This window comes from Vanessa cardui, chromosome 2 (assembly GCF_905220365.1).
Source record: "Vanessa cardui chromosome 2, ilVanCard2.1, whole genome shotgun sequence".
Taxonomy (NCBI): Eukaryota; Metazoa; Arthropoda; class Insecta; order Lepidoptera; family Nymphalidae; genus Vanessa; species Vanessa cardui.
In genome coordinates, this window is record NC_061124.1 from 9,349,166 (window position 1) to 9,366,379 (window position 17,214).

A 17,214-nucleotide genomic window follows, 5' to 3' on the forward strand; every position below is an offset into this window, starting at 1 on the left:
AAGTCATTTAACAAAACATTACTTCTTATCAGTACAGCTTACATAAATGATGTCCGAGTCTATTAAACAGTACTATATTTGATTTTACACAATGGAGAAATATATTAGTGTGAAAGAATTAGAAGACGCTGCTTTAGCTTTATTACCTAAAAACGCTCGAGATTATTACAAAAGTGGTGCAACTGAGGAATACACCTTAGCAGAGAATAGACGTGCTTATCAAAGGTAATTTACAGGCAATATAAAATCAATAAATAATTATAAACGCAAAAACATGTTATTGTTGTTTATGATTTAAATGTGGATTATAAAAGTCGCAAACTATAACCGTGTGTGCTGTGTTATTTCCAACATTTATCCGTTTTAAATTAATTTGTAGGCTCCGTATACGTCCAAAATGCCTCGTCGGTTTAGCAGCTTGCGATTTATCTACCACAATATTTGGGGAGAAAGTGTCAATGCCGCTGGGTATATCCCCCACTGCAATGCAAAGAATGGCACATCCTGATGGTGAAACGGCTAATGTCAGAGGTACAATATTTTTTCGTATTTTATGTAGTCATATTATTAGTAATAAAAGTAGTTCCTTAACGATGTTAGGGTGAGTTGACATAATTTCGTTGAGGGCGGTCCAATTCAGACAGTCGATTACATAGGAGATACAGTGACTCTGTATAGTTTAAATGTACTTTTTATTCTTTACTTAGTTCATTAATACTTACATATGGAGGAGGTATTGTGTGTGCTTTCCCCGGCCCAGAAGTATATAACACTTCCCAATTTCTGACTTCAGATTATTAGCGGTTATTGAAAACTCGTAGCGCTTCCATAACGACCTTCCAATGAAGATTTTCAATTGTATTACATATTAAGAAAAAATCGATATTGCGACTGGTCATCGTTATTAGTATTTGTTTTACTTTTTAATGTTATTATTTTCTTCTTTCAACTTATGGTGTCTAACTATTAATCTGCATTGCGTGTATTTCTATGGTATTTGAAGCAATGTTAAACAGGATATAATCATTAATCATGCCATTAGCAAATGTATACTTGTTGTCATTAGTGGTTTTGTCTGTTATTTAAAACTTTTTTCAAAGCATATAATAAAACAAAGGGTATTTTTTTGTTCTCGTTCTCCCACAAAACGTGAAAGCATACAAAATCCGGAATAATAATCACTGAATTTATACAAAAAAAAAACGTGTTAATAAGTTTATTATTGTAAGACAAACAAATATTGAGTTATATCACTATAAATATGCCCTTTTGCTCTAAGGTATCAATAATAATCAATATGATAAAGATAATAGATGAGTACAAAAGTAGGTATTTATTGAAATCTTATGCTAATGCATACTTGAACCTCTGTCAATAATATAGTCTAATGAAATCTCGAAGATCCTCAGATTCAATCCCATAGATATTAAATAGATTATTATTAACTAACATTTCATTTCGTACGAAGCACGTGGCTTCTTCATTTCTGATGTGACTAATCAAAGCTGAACCGTAACAGTGGGATGCTCTTTCAGAAATTACCTGTATTTCACAGTGGTCAAAATCAAACAATAGACAAAACAACAAAAATTTCATAAGAGGTCGTGTTTGTGCGCATGTGTCTCACAACTGATACAAATATGATGATCCGCATTTATTACTTTTATCATAAGTTGAAATGTTATCTGTTGTCTCAGTTTTTTGTTTATTTTTAATTTAATTATGTAACAGATACTTTCGGTAACTTATTATTTTCCACAGCTGCACAGGCGGAAGGCGTGATCTATACACTGAGTACAATCTCAACGAGTTCTATAGAAGAAGTAGCCGAGGCCGCTCCAAATGCCATCAAATGGTTTCAATTATACATTTATAACGACAGGCAAATATTATTATTATGGCCCTTTTATATGTGTATATTTATAAAACCAATAAAATTTAGTTAATTTTAATATTTTTACAGAGAGGTAACACGAAAGTTAGTGTTGAGAGCTGAACAAGCTGGGTTTAAAGCGATTGCGCTAACGGTTGATACTCCCATTTTTGGTATAAGAAGAGCTGATATTCGTAATAAGTTTACCCTTCCAAATCATTTGAAGTAAGTTGGTATCGTTGAAAAGTATATGTAATACAAGTATACGTACTTATAACATAATCTATATTAGACTTTTAAAGAATATTATAATATATAAACATACTGAAACGCTTACAGTTATTTTAAAAATTTCAAGTCTATCAATTTATTTGGTTTTTCTTTTAGATTGGCAAATTTTGATGGTCATCTATCCACAAAAATACATAGTACAGGGCATGGCAGTGGCTTAAATAATTATGTTAATAATTTATTTGACAAAACTTTGACTTGGGGTGAAATAAAATGGTTAAAGAGGTAAGTACTTACTAAAAATAAAGTAGTAATAAATTTTACGATGAAAATTAATTTATTGAACATATCTGAAAGTGGGTCGTTTAAATTGAGTTTATATTTCGAACTTCTTACAGCATAACTAAACTACCTATCGTGGCAAAAGGAATATTACGCGGCGATGACGCCGTGCGCGCTATTGAGGCCGGCTGTGACGGTATCTTGGTGTCAAACCACGGCGCGAGGCAGTTAGATGGTGTTCCGTCAACAGTAATCTGATTTTACCCTTTTTTTCTAATTAAACAGACTTACAATAGTCCAATTGTTATCACAATCCATGAACATTTTAAACATCCCTTACTTCGTCGATGCGTCACCACTCTTGGCTAAATTACCCGAATCAAGATCAATAATCAATCAAAATTAAAATAGTATATATTTGCAGATTGAAGCTCTACCTGAAATAGTTGAAGCCGTAAAAAATTACAATGTCGAAGTATTTTTGGACGGAGGTGTAACAACAGGAACAGATGTGTACAAAGCATTAGCTTTGGGAGCAAAAATGGTAAACTAAACTTGGCATTTCTTTACCTAATAAAATGATATATGTATCTCAGTATCATGTTCATGTATCAATGATGTTCTAGTGAACAGATATGTTATTAACGCGCAAAAAGTGAAGACTAGAAAACGTCCTAATTGGGCCTTTAATCGTTTTACGTAGTAATACGTTATAACATATCATAATTACGTAGTAATACGTTTTGCGTAACTAAAACATCTAATTGTCTATCATTTTTCAACCGACTTCCAAAAGGAGGAGGTTATCAATTCGTCTGTATTTTTTTTTTTTTATGTTTGTTACCTCATAACTTTTCACTGGGTGGACCGATTTTGATAATTTTTTTTTTGTTGGAAAGGTAGTGCTTCCCGTGGGGTCCCATTTTTTTTATTTTTTTTTCCGATGATGGTATCCATGTGAAAACGACATAAGTCTTAAATTTGCCTTATGTATATGCGCGACAAATAGGTGAATAACTGAAAATCACGTTAACCAATTTTGATAATTCTTTTTTTATTATAAAATATATACTTCTAGGGTAATTTGGTGAAAGTTTGGTAAGGTTCTGAGCACAGGATCCATGACAAAGTAACGGAACGGAAGGGAACGGAACAATTCTGAGGAGCACGTTAGCGATACTCGGTCGAATCTTTTATTTATAGGTTATTTGGATATTTGAGTCACCTTCCGTAATGTGGTTATGTTTATGTAATAATCATAGTCGAATATTATAATCAACTAGCTACCCACCCCGGCTTCGCACGGGTGCAATACTGATACTAAATATACTACAGAATTTGTTTATATACGACATCACATCGCAAACTTCTAAAATTATCAGTGTTTCTTTACTATATTGTTCATGTATTATATACACAAACCTTCCCCTTGAATCACACTATCTTTTAAAAAAAACCGCATCAAAATCCGATGCGTAGATTTAAAGATATAGGGACAGAGAAAGCGACTTTGTTTTATACTATGTAGTGATGGAACTCCTATACGGGTCGCAGTTAGGGTGCGATATGGGGCAGAATTTCTTACTATCTTTAATCAAATTTTGTGTATGTGATGTGATGTCATATGATGTACGAAATATAGTTGGTCTTTTTCAAAGTTTTTTTGCTGAGTTCGATTACAGCTCTTTCGAGGGATCCTTGTAGTTTACGCCGCGTGACGTATTAAATCCGCATTTTCGAAAGTCTATTTTTGCTTTATTCGCAAGTTTCCTTTGAAATTGTCCTCGAAGTAGTTTCTGACTCATATAAACGGAACGCTTAATCTATCCATATTAAAAAAAAATTAGTTATTCAACATCAGCTTCACTTAAAATCAAAAAATAAATAAAATTTTAACAAAAAGAAAAACCGACTTCAAACAAAACACTATTTTAAAACAAATTAATATGCACGAAAAAGTAATAAAAATAATTGCGTATTCAACATATTTTTTAGAGTCTTCCTAAGTTAAATGAAATGAAAAATATTAGACTACTTAAAAGTCGATTAACGATTATATCATGTAGTTATAATTATTGTTATATTTGGAGTCGGTGTCAGCCAATAAAACCCTACAGTATATCTATCAAAAAAACAATACGAGAATACTTTAACAAATATGTTTTTTACAAATTACCTTTTACACAATAATATACTGGATCAATCAAGGGGCTCGTATCGCTTCTTTCTTTTGATTGTTGGGGCAAGGGCACCGTGGCTGACACCGGCTCCAAATATACCAATAACTATAACTACATGATATAATCGTTAATCGACTTTTAAGTAGTCTAATATTTTTCATTTCATTTAACTTAGGAAGACTCTAAAAAATATGTTGAATACGCAATTATTTTTATTACTTTTTCGTGCATATTAATTTGTTTTAAAATAGTGTTTTGTTTGAAGTCGGTTTTTCTTTTTGTTAAAATTTTATTTATACTTGTAACGAAATGTAAAATAAACGATCCCCGGCGCGGCACACTTTTCTTCTGTTGTTTAGTATGGGTATAACAAATCTGTTTATTAGAATATCATTGCCAGTATCTCATTGTTTGTTCTGATGTATTATATTTAACTGTAAGCCAGAAGACTATCTAAGAGTAGAATTTATTAATTCGTTGATATAGTATATAATGATGAGTTAAACAGAAGAAAATCTTTAGTACTGATAAAATAACGTTCTTTTATTATATGTTAATATGTATGTAATATGGATTTTACGGCCTGGGAGGTTGTATCTCTAATATATTTCTATTTAATAAACATCACTAGTTATATATCTTTTGAAAATACATTTTTAATAGGCACTAGCATAATTTCCATAATCACATCAAATCAGTGATCTGATGAATTAATAAATGTTTTAGGTTTTCGTCGGTCGCCCAGCGATATGGGGTCTGACAGTCGGCGGTGAGGCCGGTGTCAAAAGAATGTTAAGTATATTCCGAAAGGAATTGGAATATACATTCCAAATTGCAGGTCAGATATATTTTATTGGAAAATAAAAAATACTATTGAAAAGAGATTACTTTTGAAGATTTATTTATTTAAATCATTCGAGTTTTGAAAATAGAGATTCCATAAACAGTTATTTTCAAAGTACACTGCGACTTCTGGTAGCAAATTGTTAGAAACTAGCTTTTTTTTGGAAACATTTCACGTTTCTGTATATTTTATGTAAGTGTTGTTACAGGTACTCCGACCATTGCAGACATTACGAAAGACATGGTGCGTCACGAGTCAACTTACAGTAGATTGTAATTTCATTTGACAAGATCTTATATCAGGGGTGCCTTCAGTGACTTATTTATGTAGAACCATTAAATAAATAGTTGGAATTGATTGATTTATTTTATTATCAGCTTTCGATATAAATTATATAATACACTTGGTGTCATGTACTGTTCGTTGGGCCACAGAGTTCTTGATATTTTCTGAAAGATTTATTAAACAAGTTATAAATTTATTTTGACTATAAAATTAATTTAATTTAATATTTTTTAATTGGATAATGTCACATATATTATTCTGACCCTAATGTAAGTACAAGCAGCTGAAACACTTGTATTGTGAAAAATCAAAAACACAACAACCCAAGACAACATAGAATACCAATGAACTTTTTCCACATCGACTCGGCCTGGAAATGAACCAGGGATCTCGGAGTGTTGTCCCCATGGAAACCGTGGTCGTCTAAATTAGATTATTAATAATAAATAAGAAACCTTTTTCCATTACCTTAAAGTCGCATCCGTACATGTTTATACCGAACTTCAATCTTTTAACCGTATGTTGCAACTTAGCATCATTCGTCAGTTTATGTTTTAAGGCGATCGTATCGTTGCACGTGTTGCAAGAACTAAAAGCATCTTCAACACTAAGTTCTCTTTTCAAATATGTTTCATCTTCTCTTTCGTCAAAATAGTTCGACATCGCATCTCTTTTCCGCATATAGTTTGTAAAGCTGTTGTTGCAGAAAGTTGACACTGCGGATGTACTGGTTGATACGTCTTTGCAAACCGTATGTTCTTTATGTTTGAATATATTTTTGAGGGAAGTATAACTTTTGACTAGTGTTGTACAGGATCCATTGATGATGTCGATAAATTTGGCGCCAATCGTTTTATTTTGTATTTTTTTGTTGTCAAACGTTCTTTTTATATGTTTAGTTTTATTAGGTCTAGTTTTAATATGACATTGTCTTTTAGTTGCAGCTGATTTAAAAACTGATAATCGAGAAGATTGTGATATAGAGTTAGACTTTAATGTTTTAGTATTGCGTTTTGGTGTTGAAACAAACGGCGGCGCAAAAAAGAATGTACTGTCTTGGTCCAACTCCTGCGTTAATGGTGCATCAGAAATTTTGGGCAAACTTTGCTTATAATTAATAGCGGTTTGGTTAAAACGGGAGAGAAGTAACGAATTGTTATTAATATTTTTTTCCCTGGTAGAACCAGGAACACAACTTAATGGTGCACGTCTGTTGTTTTCGAAAGATTGTTTTGGATTAATCAAAAATGAAAATGATAAATCATTGTTTGCGGGAATGGGTTCATCTAAATTATCATATTTTATGGGTCTAGTGTTTCTTCTTAAAGTTTCCTTTTCGACAATTGTACTGCCATACGCCGTACCACATTGAGTATTTTTATTGAAATTTTTATAATTATTTTTATGTGTGGTATTTTTATTATGACCGTAATTGTTACTTTGTGTTCCAATTAATTCTTTTAAAATATTACGGAATAATTCATTCGTGTCATCTTGTTTGGTGTTGCAAACCACATGTCTCGGTAGTTGAGACTCTTTTGTATTGCACTTCCTAATATATGCGTCGACACCATTATTATTCTTTTTACCAAATCTCCTTAAAACTGAAAAATAATTAAAATTATTATCTAGGTAAAGCCAGTAAATTTCCCACTGCTGGGCTAAGGCCTCCTTTCCTATTAAGAAGAGAGCTTAGAACATATTCCACACGCTGTTCCAATGCGGGTTTGGTGGAATTTCTATGAAATTAGACTCATGCAGGTTTCCTCACGTTGTATTCCTTCACCGCCGAGCACGAGATGAATTATAAACACAAATTAAACACGTATATATATTGGTGCTTGCCTTTGTTTGAATCCGAAATCATCGGTTAAGATGCATCGTCCTAACCACTGGGCCATCTCAGCTCGATTATCTAGGTGTTTTATTTCTATATTGTGATTCCTTTATTATGATAAAGTCAATACGACTAACTCGCGTGATCATAACATTAGTAGTGATTATTTAAGAAATTACTTAAAAATCCTATTCACCCCTCTAATTAAGATAAAATCTTGTGCTTGTAGTGAAGACTGTTAGGAATATTGCATATAAGTAACTAGTAGTCAAATTTTCTATGCTAAATCACTTTGTCTTCCATCGGACACTACATAAAGTAATATTTGATAGTACGCTAAAAGGAAACAAGAGTCGAGATGGCCCAGTGGTTAGAACGCGTGCCTCTTAACGGATGATTGCGGGTTCAAACCCAGGCAAGCACCGCTGTTTCATGTGCTTAATTTGTCTTTATAATTCATCTCGTGCTCAGCGGTGAAGGAAAACATCGTGAGGAAACTTGCATCTGACAAATTTCATAGAAATTCTTCCACATGTGTATTCCACCAAACCCGCATTGGAACAGCGTGGTGGAATATGTTCCAAACCTTCTCCTCAAAGGGAAAGGAGGACTTTAGCCCAGCAGTGGGAATTTACAGGCTGTTGTTGTAAAAGGAAACTAGTGTATGCTAGAGGTTTAGGCCGAGAGACTAGTAGGTAACAATCGACGAAGAAGTCAAAAGTGATATCTACGATCAAACTTGCAACTTATTCCACTAAGCAGTCCGCAAATGTTTGTGCTATTGACGGAACGTGGTAAAATTCAAAACTTTCTTATATCCTATTAGGACATTTACGAGCAACGCGTTTCTTTCAATGATATACATAAATATACATACCTTTTTGATATGAAAACAGAATGATAGAGACCCATTGCCCAATCTGCAAGGAAACAGAACATCGTAATACTTTCAACAGTTTAAATATTATTAATGGGTATGTTTTATCAGTGAGGTATACTTTACCAAATTAGATGCTCCGTATCTGTGTAAAAAGTACCGCAAATGCTCGAATATATGAGACGACTCCGATACTACGACACGATGATTTTCATTCGTCGTGTTTTCAACGACAGTGTTCAGTAATTGAAGGCAAAATGAATGTTGCAAAGACTCTCTATAAATTACGATATCGTCAATGAATGAAACAAACAACTATTATATAACGAATAACGTACTTGCTTATTACTTTTATTTCAACAACAACAACAACAGCCTGTAAATTCCCACTACTGGGCTAAAGGCCTCCTCTCCCTTTGAGGAGAAGGTTTAGAACATATTCCACCACGCTGTTCCAATGCGGGTTGGTGGAATGCACATGTGGCAGAATTTCTATGAAATTTGTCACATGCAGGTTTCCTCACGATGTTTTCCTTCACCGCTGAGCACGAGATGAATTATAAAGACAAATTAAGCACCTGAAACAGCGGTGCTTGCCTGGGTTTGAACCCGCAATCATCGGTTAAGATACACGCGTTCTAACCACTGGGCCATCTCGACTCTTTAGTTTAGTTTTATTTATTTTAAAACAAATAGTGCAGTCATTAAATACATTTTAATGCTAATGACGGCTTATTTGCATTGAAACTACTCATAAAGAAAATACTCAAGTATTGTGGTAATTGAATTGTACCTCGTAAATATTTTCATTCCATTGTTCTCGTGAAACAATTTCATATTTCGACTGTGGTCCGATAGCAGACTTTGCAAAACAATAAACATATCCGAACTTCCTGCACGACATCGTCGTATACACTGCAATATATTAGGAATATTACTATATTTTATCTATTTAGTAACTATTTTTTATTAATTTTTTTCGAGAGTGTAAATTTTTATTTGGTACTTTTGAATAGAAATACAAACTACTTGTAAACTTTTTGCAGAGAAATGCTCGACCTGTTACTGCGTAAATCTAATTGAATATAATTATGGGAATTATTATAGAAATAATTATAAAACACTGTAATTAATTACATCTCACCAAAGGTACTATATGTGAGCAAAATGTCTGATTGATAGAGCATTCGCGGCAAGCCTCGCTGATACCTCCACATACGGCCTTCAGGGTGTCTTGATGCTGGCAAGACATAACCATCTTAAGTACAAAAAAAAAATTTATTGCAAGAGTTGCTTGATTTGTTCTCGATTGTCCATTAAACTCGTATCTCCAAGAAATAAAAATAGTGCTTGGAAATGCGCAGGGTAGCAAAAGGTCACCTTTTAAGCAACTAGGGTACAACAATCTACACAAATATTCTTGATTCTTTTAAACAATCGAAGCATCCATTGTCGAGTATCAGTGGGCTCGATGTCCGGGCTTGACATAATGTTTGATAATTCCTTTACTATCCTATAACTATTTGATCCTGAACATCATTTAATGAACATACCTTAACTTAATAGATGAGCAAATCTTTAACAGCGACCCACATAAATTAGACTGTCTTACAAATAAAACATAGAACGCTGCAGAGTCGTTAATCGGAGAATACGATAGCTCACTCATACTCATTAGCTCAAGAAGTCAGCCATTTAGGTTACAACCTATTTATTACAATTAATGGCAAAAACGATCATGTTCATGGTAGGCAGCGCTTTTCAAAGGAAAACCAGGCCAACACAAAAGACCAATCTTACGTTTCCGTTGTCGAAAATGACTATTGCACTCGCTTCACAGCCGGCCTCATCGCTCCGACGTTATCGTAAGCTAAGGTGCATTGTCTCTTGCATTGAACACCCGTAAGACACTGACGCGATTTGAAAAATTAGCCGTAAGCTGACTCAAAAATTAAGAAGAAACCACCAGACAGGACTAGTTTTATTAACTGAGAGTAATAATAATCAAAACGCAAAAAATTGTGTAAATTTTTAACGGAGCGTACTAATTTGTAATTGAGTGCATTCCAAATTTAATTTTTACATGAACAGTTACAGTCAACTTGAATAAATGTTTTATATATATATATGATAAAAAATTTATAGCAATTTCATACCATCATAAAACTTATAAAGAGGTTTGTCATTGATGTTAAGCAACCACTGATTCTTAAGATATTTTGTGCATAGATGTGCAAAGACTTCTTCCTCGTTTGTCCCTTGTCATTAATATATAGTATTGCGCATATTAAATTAATTGCGATTGTTATTTTTTCTTGGACTCCGCTATTTAACACGATAACAATTTTTTCATATAACGGATCGCATTTTATAATGCTGTCGTAATTTGTTTCCTGTTGATAAATACATAAACTCATATGTATAGAAATTATGTGATTTATATTATATTAAGCATAATTTATTACTAATTAAACTTACCAAAGATAATAAGTATATTCCTATACTTGAAAACATTCGTGTTAAAACATCTATATCACATGTGTTAAGTATTAGTTCTAATACTTCGTTTAAATTTGATCTCGTTTCTGATAGTAAAGTTTTCTAAAATCACACATTCGTCAACATAAGATTTCTATTTTTAATGTATAAAGATTATTAAAATGTTTACCTGTTCAAGCGAAAATTTACTATGTTCAAATTTGTGCATTGTATAATTATTAGCCTTTAAAAAAATATTATTGTGTCTTTATAATGTATATTTTAACTTAATAAAAATATTACGTCCCTTAATATTTGCCGCCAAGTTTTTGGTATGATGTTCGTTTTCAAGTACCTACTCTTTAGGGAATAAGAATGTTATTTTGTCTTTTTCAAAGAATATGATGACTTAGAAGTAAAGGTTTCATCCGCAAATAATTTCTTAATATTAAATTACAAATGCTGCAATATAAAGACAGAAAATAAGATTTATTTTATTGTTCTAATATAGTATTTGAATGCATAAATGAGAGTTCTGTGATAAATTAAATATGACAGTCATAGAGTAATATGATATTAGGGTATGAGAGTAATCCGTGGATAAGGACACTTTGTCAATTGGTAGTTAGTTACTTGCCACTGTCAACTGTCAAGTCAATGTTAGTTTGCTAATTGCTTAATATCAAACTATTCGGTTTCGGTCAATTTGCAATTTAACAAATTACAATGGTCTAAAATATTATTTTATTTTATTCCTTGTTGATCATATTTGTGGACTGCAATTTATATTACTACATATTAAAGATGGATGTCGGCGAACTACTATCTTTTAAAGTAAATATTAAAAATCTTCATAATAATGAGACTTAGAAAAGAAAATATTAAATGTAATTTTTATTTTTAGCCCACACCAACTCCTAAAAGACCTAATGAAGACGATTTGGATGATTCCGATGATGAACCCAAACGTTCCGGAAAAACGCGTCGCTTAAACAAATCAGCAGATCGTTTTGCTGCTAATAGAGTTCTCCCCAAAGAACCAACAATTACAGATAAAGAACGTGAAGATATCCTAAGATTTGTTGAGACTGAAGTAACAGAGGTATATATATACATTTTGTATTTTTCTGTATCTGTTTGTGTTGACTAAACTTTGCACCTCTATACAGCATGCTCTCTCCAGTATATTGCTTACATGGACAAATGTGATATTAATATAATATGTAATTCAATAATGGGTACATGTCCAACTAAAAAACCAATTCAAAGGGTTTTTAGTGTATTAATGATGAGGTTTCTAACAGCTAAGCCCTTTTTTCCTATCCTTAGTATTTTTCATACTGTTGTTTTGATGAATCAGGGTGAAGTTCTTGATGACACCACTGTGAAGAAGTTAGTACTAAACTTTGAAAAGAAGGCACTCAAAAATAGGGAAATGAGAATAAAATTTCCAGACCAACCAGAAAAGTTTATGGAAAGTGAAATAGATTTGTTTGAAGCTCTACAGGTTTGCATATCTTTTTCCAATTTAAAATTTTCAGTTTCAATATTTCATGCTCAAGCTAAGTATACACTTAAATTAAAATGAAATATTATTTTTAACTGTTACAAAGATTTATTGGGAATTGGCAGGTCTTCTTGACTGAAAACCTTAATTCCAAAATATAACAATTTATTTTAATTTTCAGGACTTAAGTGCAGTAGCAACAGTTCCCGACCAGTACCCTTTGCTGGTGGAATTAAAATGTATTAATTCTATATTAGAATTACTTTCACATGACAACACTGATGTTTCTACTAAAGTTGTTCATCTATTGCAAGTGTGTAAAAAAAATATTTACCATCGAAAACAATTTATTTTAACTTTGTTTATAATGTTACCTTTTTTTCTAATACATAGGTATTTATTAATTTTAAAAATGATTTTAGGAATTGACAGATGTAGATATTCTGCATGAGAGCGAGGAGGGTGCAGAGGAATTGATTAATGCTCTAGCTGAAGCAGAGTGTCCTGCGTTACTATTACATAATTTGGCACGTCTAGATGAGCAAGTACCAGACGAGAGAGATGCTGTTCATAACACATTAGGTATAATTCTATAAGAATATTTAAAACTCATTTTGGTGTGCACTGTATGATTCTTACCATTTATGATATATGATATGCCTGTATTGTTAGGATTATATTACAAAAATACCTTTTTTTCTCTAGGTATTATTGAAAATATAACTGAGTTTAGGCCAGAACTGTGTGTTGAAGTTGCAAAACAAGGTTTCATTCAATGGATACTTAAAAGGCTAAAGGTAAATTAATCTAACATACTAGTCATTAACTGTTACTTTTAAAAAGTACTGTAATATATACTATATCAGAAAATTTTAGATTGAAATTCGATGATGATTTTTTTCACAGGTGAAAATTCCATTTGATGGCAACAAATTGTATGCAACTGAAATTTTATCTATACTGCTACAAAATACACCAGAGAACAGAAAGTTGCTCGGGGATCTAGATGGAATTGATGTTCTGCTACAACAATTAGCGGTAGGTTGATATTTTGAACCTTCTAATGAATTAATTACTGATTATTTTTATTAAAATTGGATTGCTTGTAACTAACGAAATATAAGTATATCATATATATAATATCAGTATATCAAGGGCATCTTCTAGTAATAAGATAACCGATAAACCTATATAGCTAAGGAACAAATAAGTATGCAAAAATTATTTTAAAATGATTTCCAACTTTAGAAATCTTTAATAAATAGTGAAATGTTTATAAACAATTATTTTAATTATTTATAGTTCTACAAACGTCATGACCCAAGTGGAGCTGAAGAGCAAGAGGCGATGGAGAACATGTTCGATGGACTTTGTTGTGCATTAATGGAGCCGTTAAATAGAGATAGATTCCTTAGGGGAGAAGGGTTACAGCTCATGAATCTTATGCTTAGGTATGGTTCCGTTTTAAGTTACACTATCACCAAGGTTTACTCACATTAAACTTTACATTTGTAATATTTATATCATATAGGCTTAATATATTGTCTTTCTTTAATGAGCTTATCCATCCGAGAAGTTTTTTGAATTGTACTAGTAGTACATATAAAAATCCTTTTAAAATATTATTATAAGCAATTTTTTTTAGGGAGAAGAAAATGTCCCGCAATGGATCATTAAAGGTTTTGGATCATGCATTGGCAGGACCAGATGGACGGGATAACTGTAACAAGTTTGTTGATATATTAGGTCTTCGCACTGTATTCCCACTTTTTATGAAAACGCCGAAAAGGAAAAGATTACTAACAGTTGATCAACATGAAGGTTTGTATAGTGTTATAACTTCTGCGAACTTAGATAATGACTAAATTACACAAAATCATTATAAATTGTAGCCTATGGGTTTTTCAGGTGTATGTAGTATAGGTTACTACTGTAAAATTTACAAATCCATTGTGTAGTTTCTTCGTAAAAGAGTAACAAACATACATACATCCATCCTTTCGCATTTATAAATAAGTAAATAATATTATTAATTATATATTATTAATAAATATTATAGTAGGATGAAAGTATTAATTAAGAGTTTCATAAAAAATAATGTATATAAAATTTTCAGAACATGTTGTTTCTATAATAGCATCGATGTTACGCAACTGCCAAGGCGGTCAGCGGCAGAGACTTTTAGCCAAGTTCACTGAGAACGATCTTGAAAAAGTTGATAGATTGCTGGAATTGCACTTCAAATATATGGACAAAGTAGACCGAACTGAAAAAGAAATGGAGGTAAGAAGCTTCATTATATAAGTAAAGGTGAAAAAATAATTTATATGTAGTTAAAACAATGCTATGCAATTACCAACATCATTTAAGTACATTGTATATATTTTTGAATGAAATTAAAATTAAGATTATTTTTAAGTTCGTTTTAAAAAAAACATAATAATTTTTAATTGGTATTTCAGCAAGATGCTGAAGACTTGGATGACGACGCCCAGTATTTGAAAAGGTTATCCGGCGGACTGTTCACGCTGCAGCTCATCGATAGAATCATTTTAGAGGTACCTGCGCAGTTCACATTTATTAATCATCATTACATAGTATAAAACAAAGTCGCTTAGCGCTGTCTGTTCCTATATGTTTAGATCTTTAAAATTACGCAACGGATTTTGTTGTGGTTGTTTTTAATAGATGATTAGGGAGGAAGGTTTTTTTTATAACGCATGAACAATATAGTCGATCGCAGGACCAACGTTTTTATGAATTTTAAAAAAGTGTCTGAAATTGTAAACACTAAAGCAGACAACTGCTAAATTCTACCTACATAGCAAAATACGTAACATACATATTTGAACCAAGGGCTAGAACCCTAGATCGAGTCAGAAAATTAATTACCCAAGTGTAAGCGGTGATCCCAGTTAGAGCAGTTGCATAAATTCGAAATTGCAACTAAATAATTTACTTATATGCATCATATATTTCCTCACCACCCCCACCGCCCCCAGGTGTGCACGGCGGGCCCGCCTACGATAAAACAGAGAGTGCAGCGAGTGCTATCCTTGAGAGGCGGCTCTTTGAAAATCATTCGTCACGTTATGAGAGGTAACGTATTTAAATGACTTTGTTTTATAAACTCAACGATAAAAGGGCCATATGTCTATTTGTAAATCGAAGGCTTGATATTGACCTTTAACCGTCTTGTTTTGCTAATTCTATAAGTATTATATTTAGGTGGAGGGCAATATGAATATTAGTAGTTCCTTGATAAGGCATTGCAGGCACTTTTGTTTACAGAGAAACATAAAGTACGACACAACTTAGATGTAGCATCGGAAAATGCAATGGAATGAAAATAAAACCGATTACTGCCGGTTTACACAACCAATAGAAATAGCTCCCTATCGCGCCATTCGACGCTATTCGTCGCTATAGATTCCCGCCTCAGAAAAAGCAAGTGCATGTAAATCGACGCGTCAAATTGACGAATATATTAGATTATATGATATTACAAGTAATTACGTTTGCGTAAAGATCATATTCACATGAGAAATAAATTTTGATAATTTGGGATAGCGTACTCAATTCGGATGTGATCGGTTTTACGAATTTTGCCGATGCGACATCTATGTTGTGTCGTACTATACATATGCTAGTAGTCTATTAAAAAATATAAAATCACAACAACAATGTGATAACTACGTATTATCCTTATGATAATGAATTGAAGTGTAAATTAAATTTGTGGTTTGTATAAATATGATGTTTAACATTATTAACAGAGTACGCGGGTAACTTGGGCGATGCTGGCAGCGAGGAGTGGCGTCAGCAGGAACAGCAACACATACTGCAACTCGTCGACAAGTTTTAAACACGAATAAATGAGCTGCGAAATATTTTTATAGTGTTTTAAATAAAATGCAGTAAATAAACATTAAAATATTTGTATTTTCTGTGCACATACACTAATATAATATCGGTAACAGTGAACAAAATACGTAAAAGTGCATAAATAAAATTAAAGTTTACACATTTTCCGTTCTAAAATTACAAAAATGCACGTTTGGGCTCTCCAAACAGTCACATGTATCACAATAGTATGGGTTCATCTCCTTGCGGGTGCCACGAGCCTCAATCATGTACACATCAAACAATCAACAACTCGATATTACTAATACCTATCCCCTGCCTAATATTAAAGTATATCCTCGTTAATTCTAAAAACTACGACAGAAATAAGTGATCAAGCGTTTAAGCGAATTAACTCATATTCTTTAGAAAAACATGAGGTAAAAGCAGGGTAAGAGACTCCATTGCTGTTCTATAAGAACTCGCTTCAAATCTCACTCGAGAACTGAGACACTACTTTAAGAATATCCTTTGAATATAACATTTTTACATCTCACGATCGTTCTCCGAGGTCAGCTTGAAGCTTAATCTTACAAAATAGCCCTGCTGCCTGTACACTCAGACTAAGTCACCATATTGATTAAGTAGTCACTAACAAAAATATGTGTTTAAAACAAAATAAATTCTTCGTCTAGCATAATTCCAGTCGGGTTAAGTAATTAAAATTTATTCGTATAATCGATTTTAAGAATGAACAAAAAAAAACAATTGTATAGACTGACGTAAGTACTTGCATTTTTACCGTTTGATTGAAATTTTTAACTGTAAAAAGTTAAAGCAAATTATAATTATATAAAAACTTAAGAATATTAAATTACTTTAAAGTAGAAGTTGGAAAGGCAATTACAAGCTTTTATGTTTCATCCACTAATTTGGGTCTACGCTTATACCCTGTTTATAGTCGATTATATTATGTA

General features: G+C 32.4%; 3 protein-coding genes across 3 annotated transcripts; 2 read left to right on the top strand and 1 right to left on the bottom strand.

The window, feature by feature from the left end:
- Nucleotides 1-22: 22 nt before the first annotated feature.
- Nucleotides 23-5,767, top strand: LOC124541756 (2-Hydroxyacid oxidase 1). Its single transcript, XM_047119704.1, has 9 exons — nucleotides 23-225; nucleotides 380-531; nucleotides 1,762-1,882; nucleotides 1,964-2,098; nucleotides 2,261-2,389; nucleotides 2,503-2,635; nucleotides 2,811-2,930; nucleotides 5,293-5,404; nucleotides 5,619-5,767. Exons 1-9 carry the CDS (start codon nucleotides 92-94, stop codon nucleotides 5,684-5,686), a joined length of 1,104 nt encoding a protein of 367 aa, XP_046975660.1. The 5' UTR covers nucleotides 23-91; the 3' UTR covers nucleotides 5,687-5,767.
- On the bottom strand, nucleotides 5,715-9,667 carry LOC124540567. Its single transcript, XM_047118251.1, has 7 exons — nucleotides 9,554-9,667; nucleotides 9,203-9,324; nucleotides 8,536-8,686; nucleotides 8,410-8,452; nucleotides 7,116-7,299; nucleotides 6,164-6,905; nucleotides 5,715-5,859 (listed from the first exon to the last, which is right to left on the bottom strand). Exons 1-7 carry the CDS (start codon nucleotides 9,665-9,667, stop codon nucleotides 5,773-5,775), a joined length of 1,443 nt encoding a protein of 480 aa, XP_046974207.1. The 3' UTR covers nucleotides 5,715-5,772.
- A 1,867-nt stretch (nucleotides 9,668-11,534) lies between these two features.
- LOC124539071 (beta-catenin-like protein 1) lies at nucleotides 11,535-16,322 on the top strand. The gene is made up of 13 exons (XM_047116395.1): nucleotides 11,535-11,721; nucleotides 11,792-11,989; nucleotides 12,248-12,394; nucleotides 12,576-12,707; nucleotides 12,817-12,976; nucleotides 13,100-13,191; nucleotides 13,301-13,432; nucleotides 13,697-13,845; nucleotides 14,040-14,215; nucleotides 14,511-14,677; nucleotides 14,857-14,952; nucleotides 15,397-15,493; nucleotides 16,171-16,322. The coding sequence occupies exons 1-13, from the start codon at nucleotides 11,692-11,694 to the stop codon at nucleotides 16,257-16,259; spliced, it is 1,665 nt and encodes a 554-aa protein (XP_046972351.1). The 5' UTR covers nucleotides 11,535-11,691; the 3' UTR covers nucleotides 16,260-16,322.
- Nucleotides 16,323-17,214: the final 892 nt, after the last annotated feature.

Excerpts from the sequence above, each read along its gene's own strand:
- LOC124541756 (XM_047119704.1), top strand. The coding sequence starts at position 92 with ATGGAGAAATATATTAGTGTGAAAGAATTAGAAGACGCTGCTTTAGCT. Across the intron at positions 2,931-5,292 it reads TAGCTTTGGGAGCAAAAATG|GTTTTCGTCGGTCGCCCAGC; the intron begins GTAAACTAAACT and ends TAAATGTTTTAG. Across the intron at positions 5,405-5,618 it reads ATATACATTCCAAATTGCAG|GTACTCCGACCATTGCAGAC; the intron begins GTCAGATATATT and ends GTGTTGTTACAG.
- LOC124539071 (XM_047116395.1), top strand. The coding sequence starts at position 11,692 with ATGGATGTCGGCGAACTACTATCTTTTAAA. Across the intron at positions 11,722-11,791 it reads GCGAACTACTATCTTTTAAA|CCCACACCAACTCCTAAAAG; the intron begins GTAAATATTAAA and ends TTTTATTTTTAG. Across the intron at positions 14,953-15,396 it reads TCGATAGAATCATTTTAGAG|GTGTGCACGGCGGGCCCGCC; the intron begins GTACCTGCGCAG and ends CACCGCCCCCAG.
- LOC124540567 (XM_047118251.1), bottom strand. The coding sequence starts at position 9,667 with ATGGTTATGTCTTGCCAGCATCAAGACACCCTGAAGGCCGTATGTGGA. Across the intron at positions 8,687-9,202 it reads GGAATGAAAATATTTACGAG|AGAGTCTTTGCAACATTCAT; the intron begins GTACAATTCAAT and ends CGTAATTTATAG. Across the intron at positions 7,300-8,409 it reads TCTGTTTTCATATCAAAAAG|TTTTAAGGAGATTTGGTAAA; the intron begins GTATGTATATTT and ends ATTATTTTTCAG.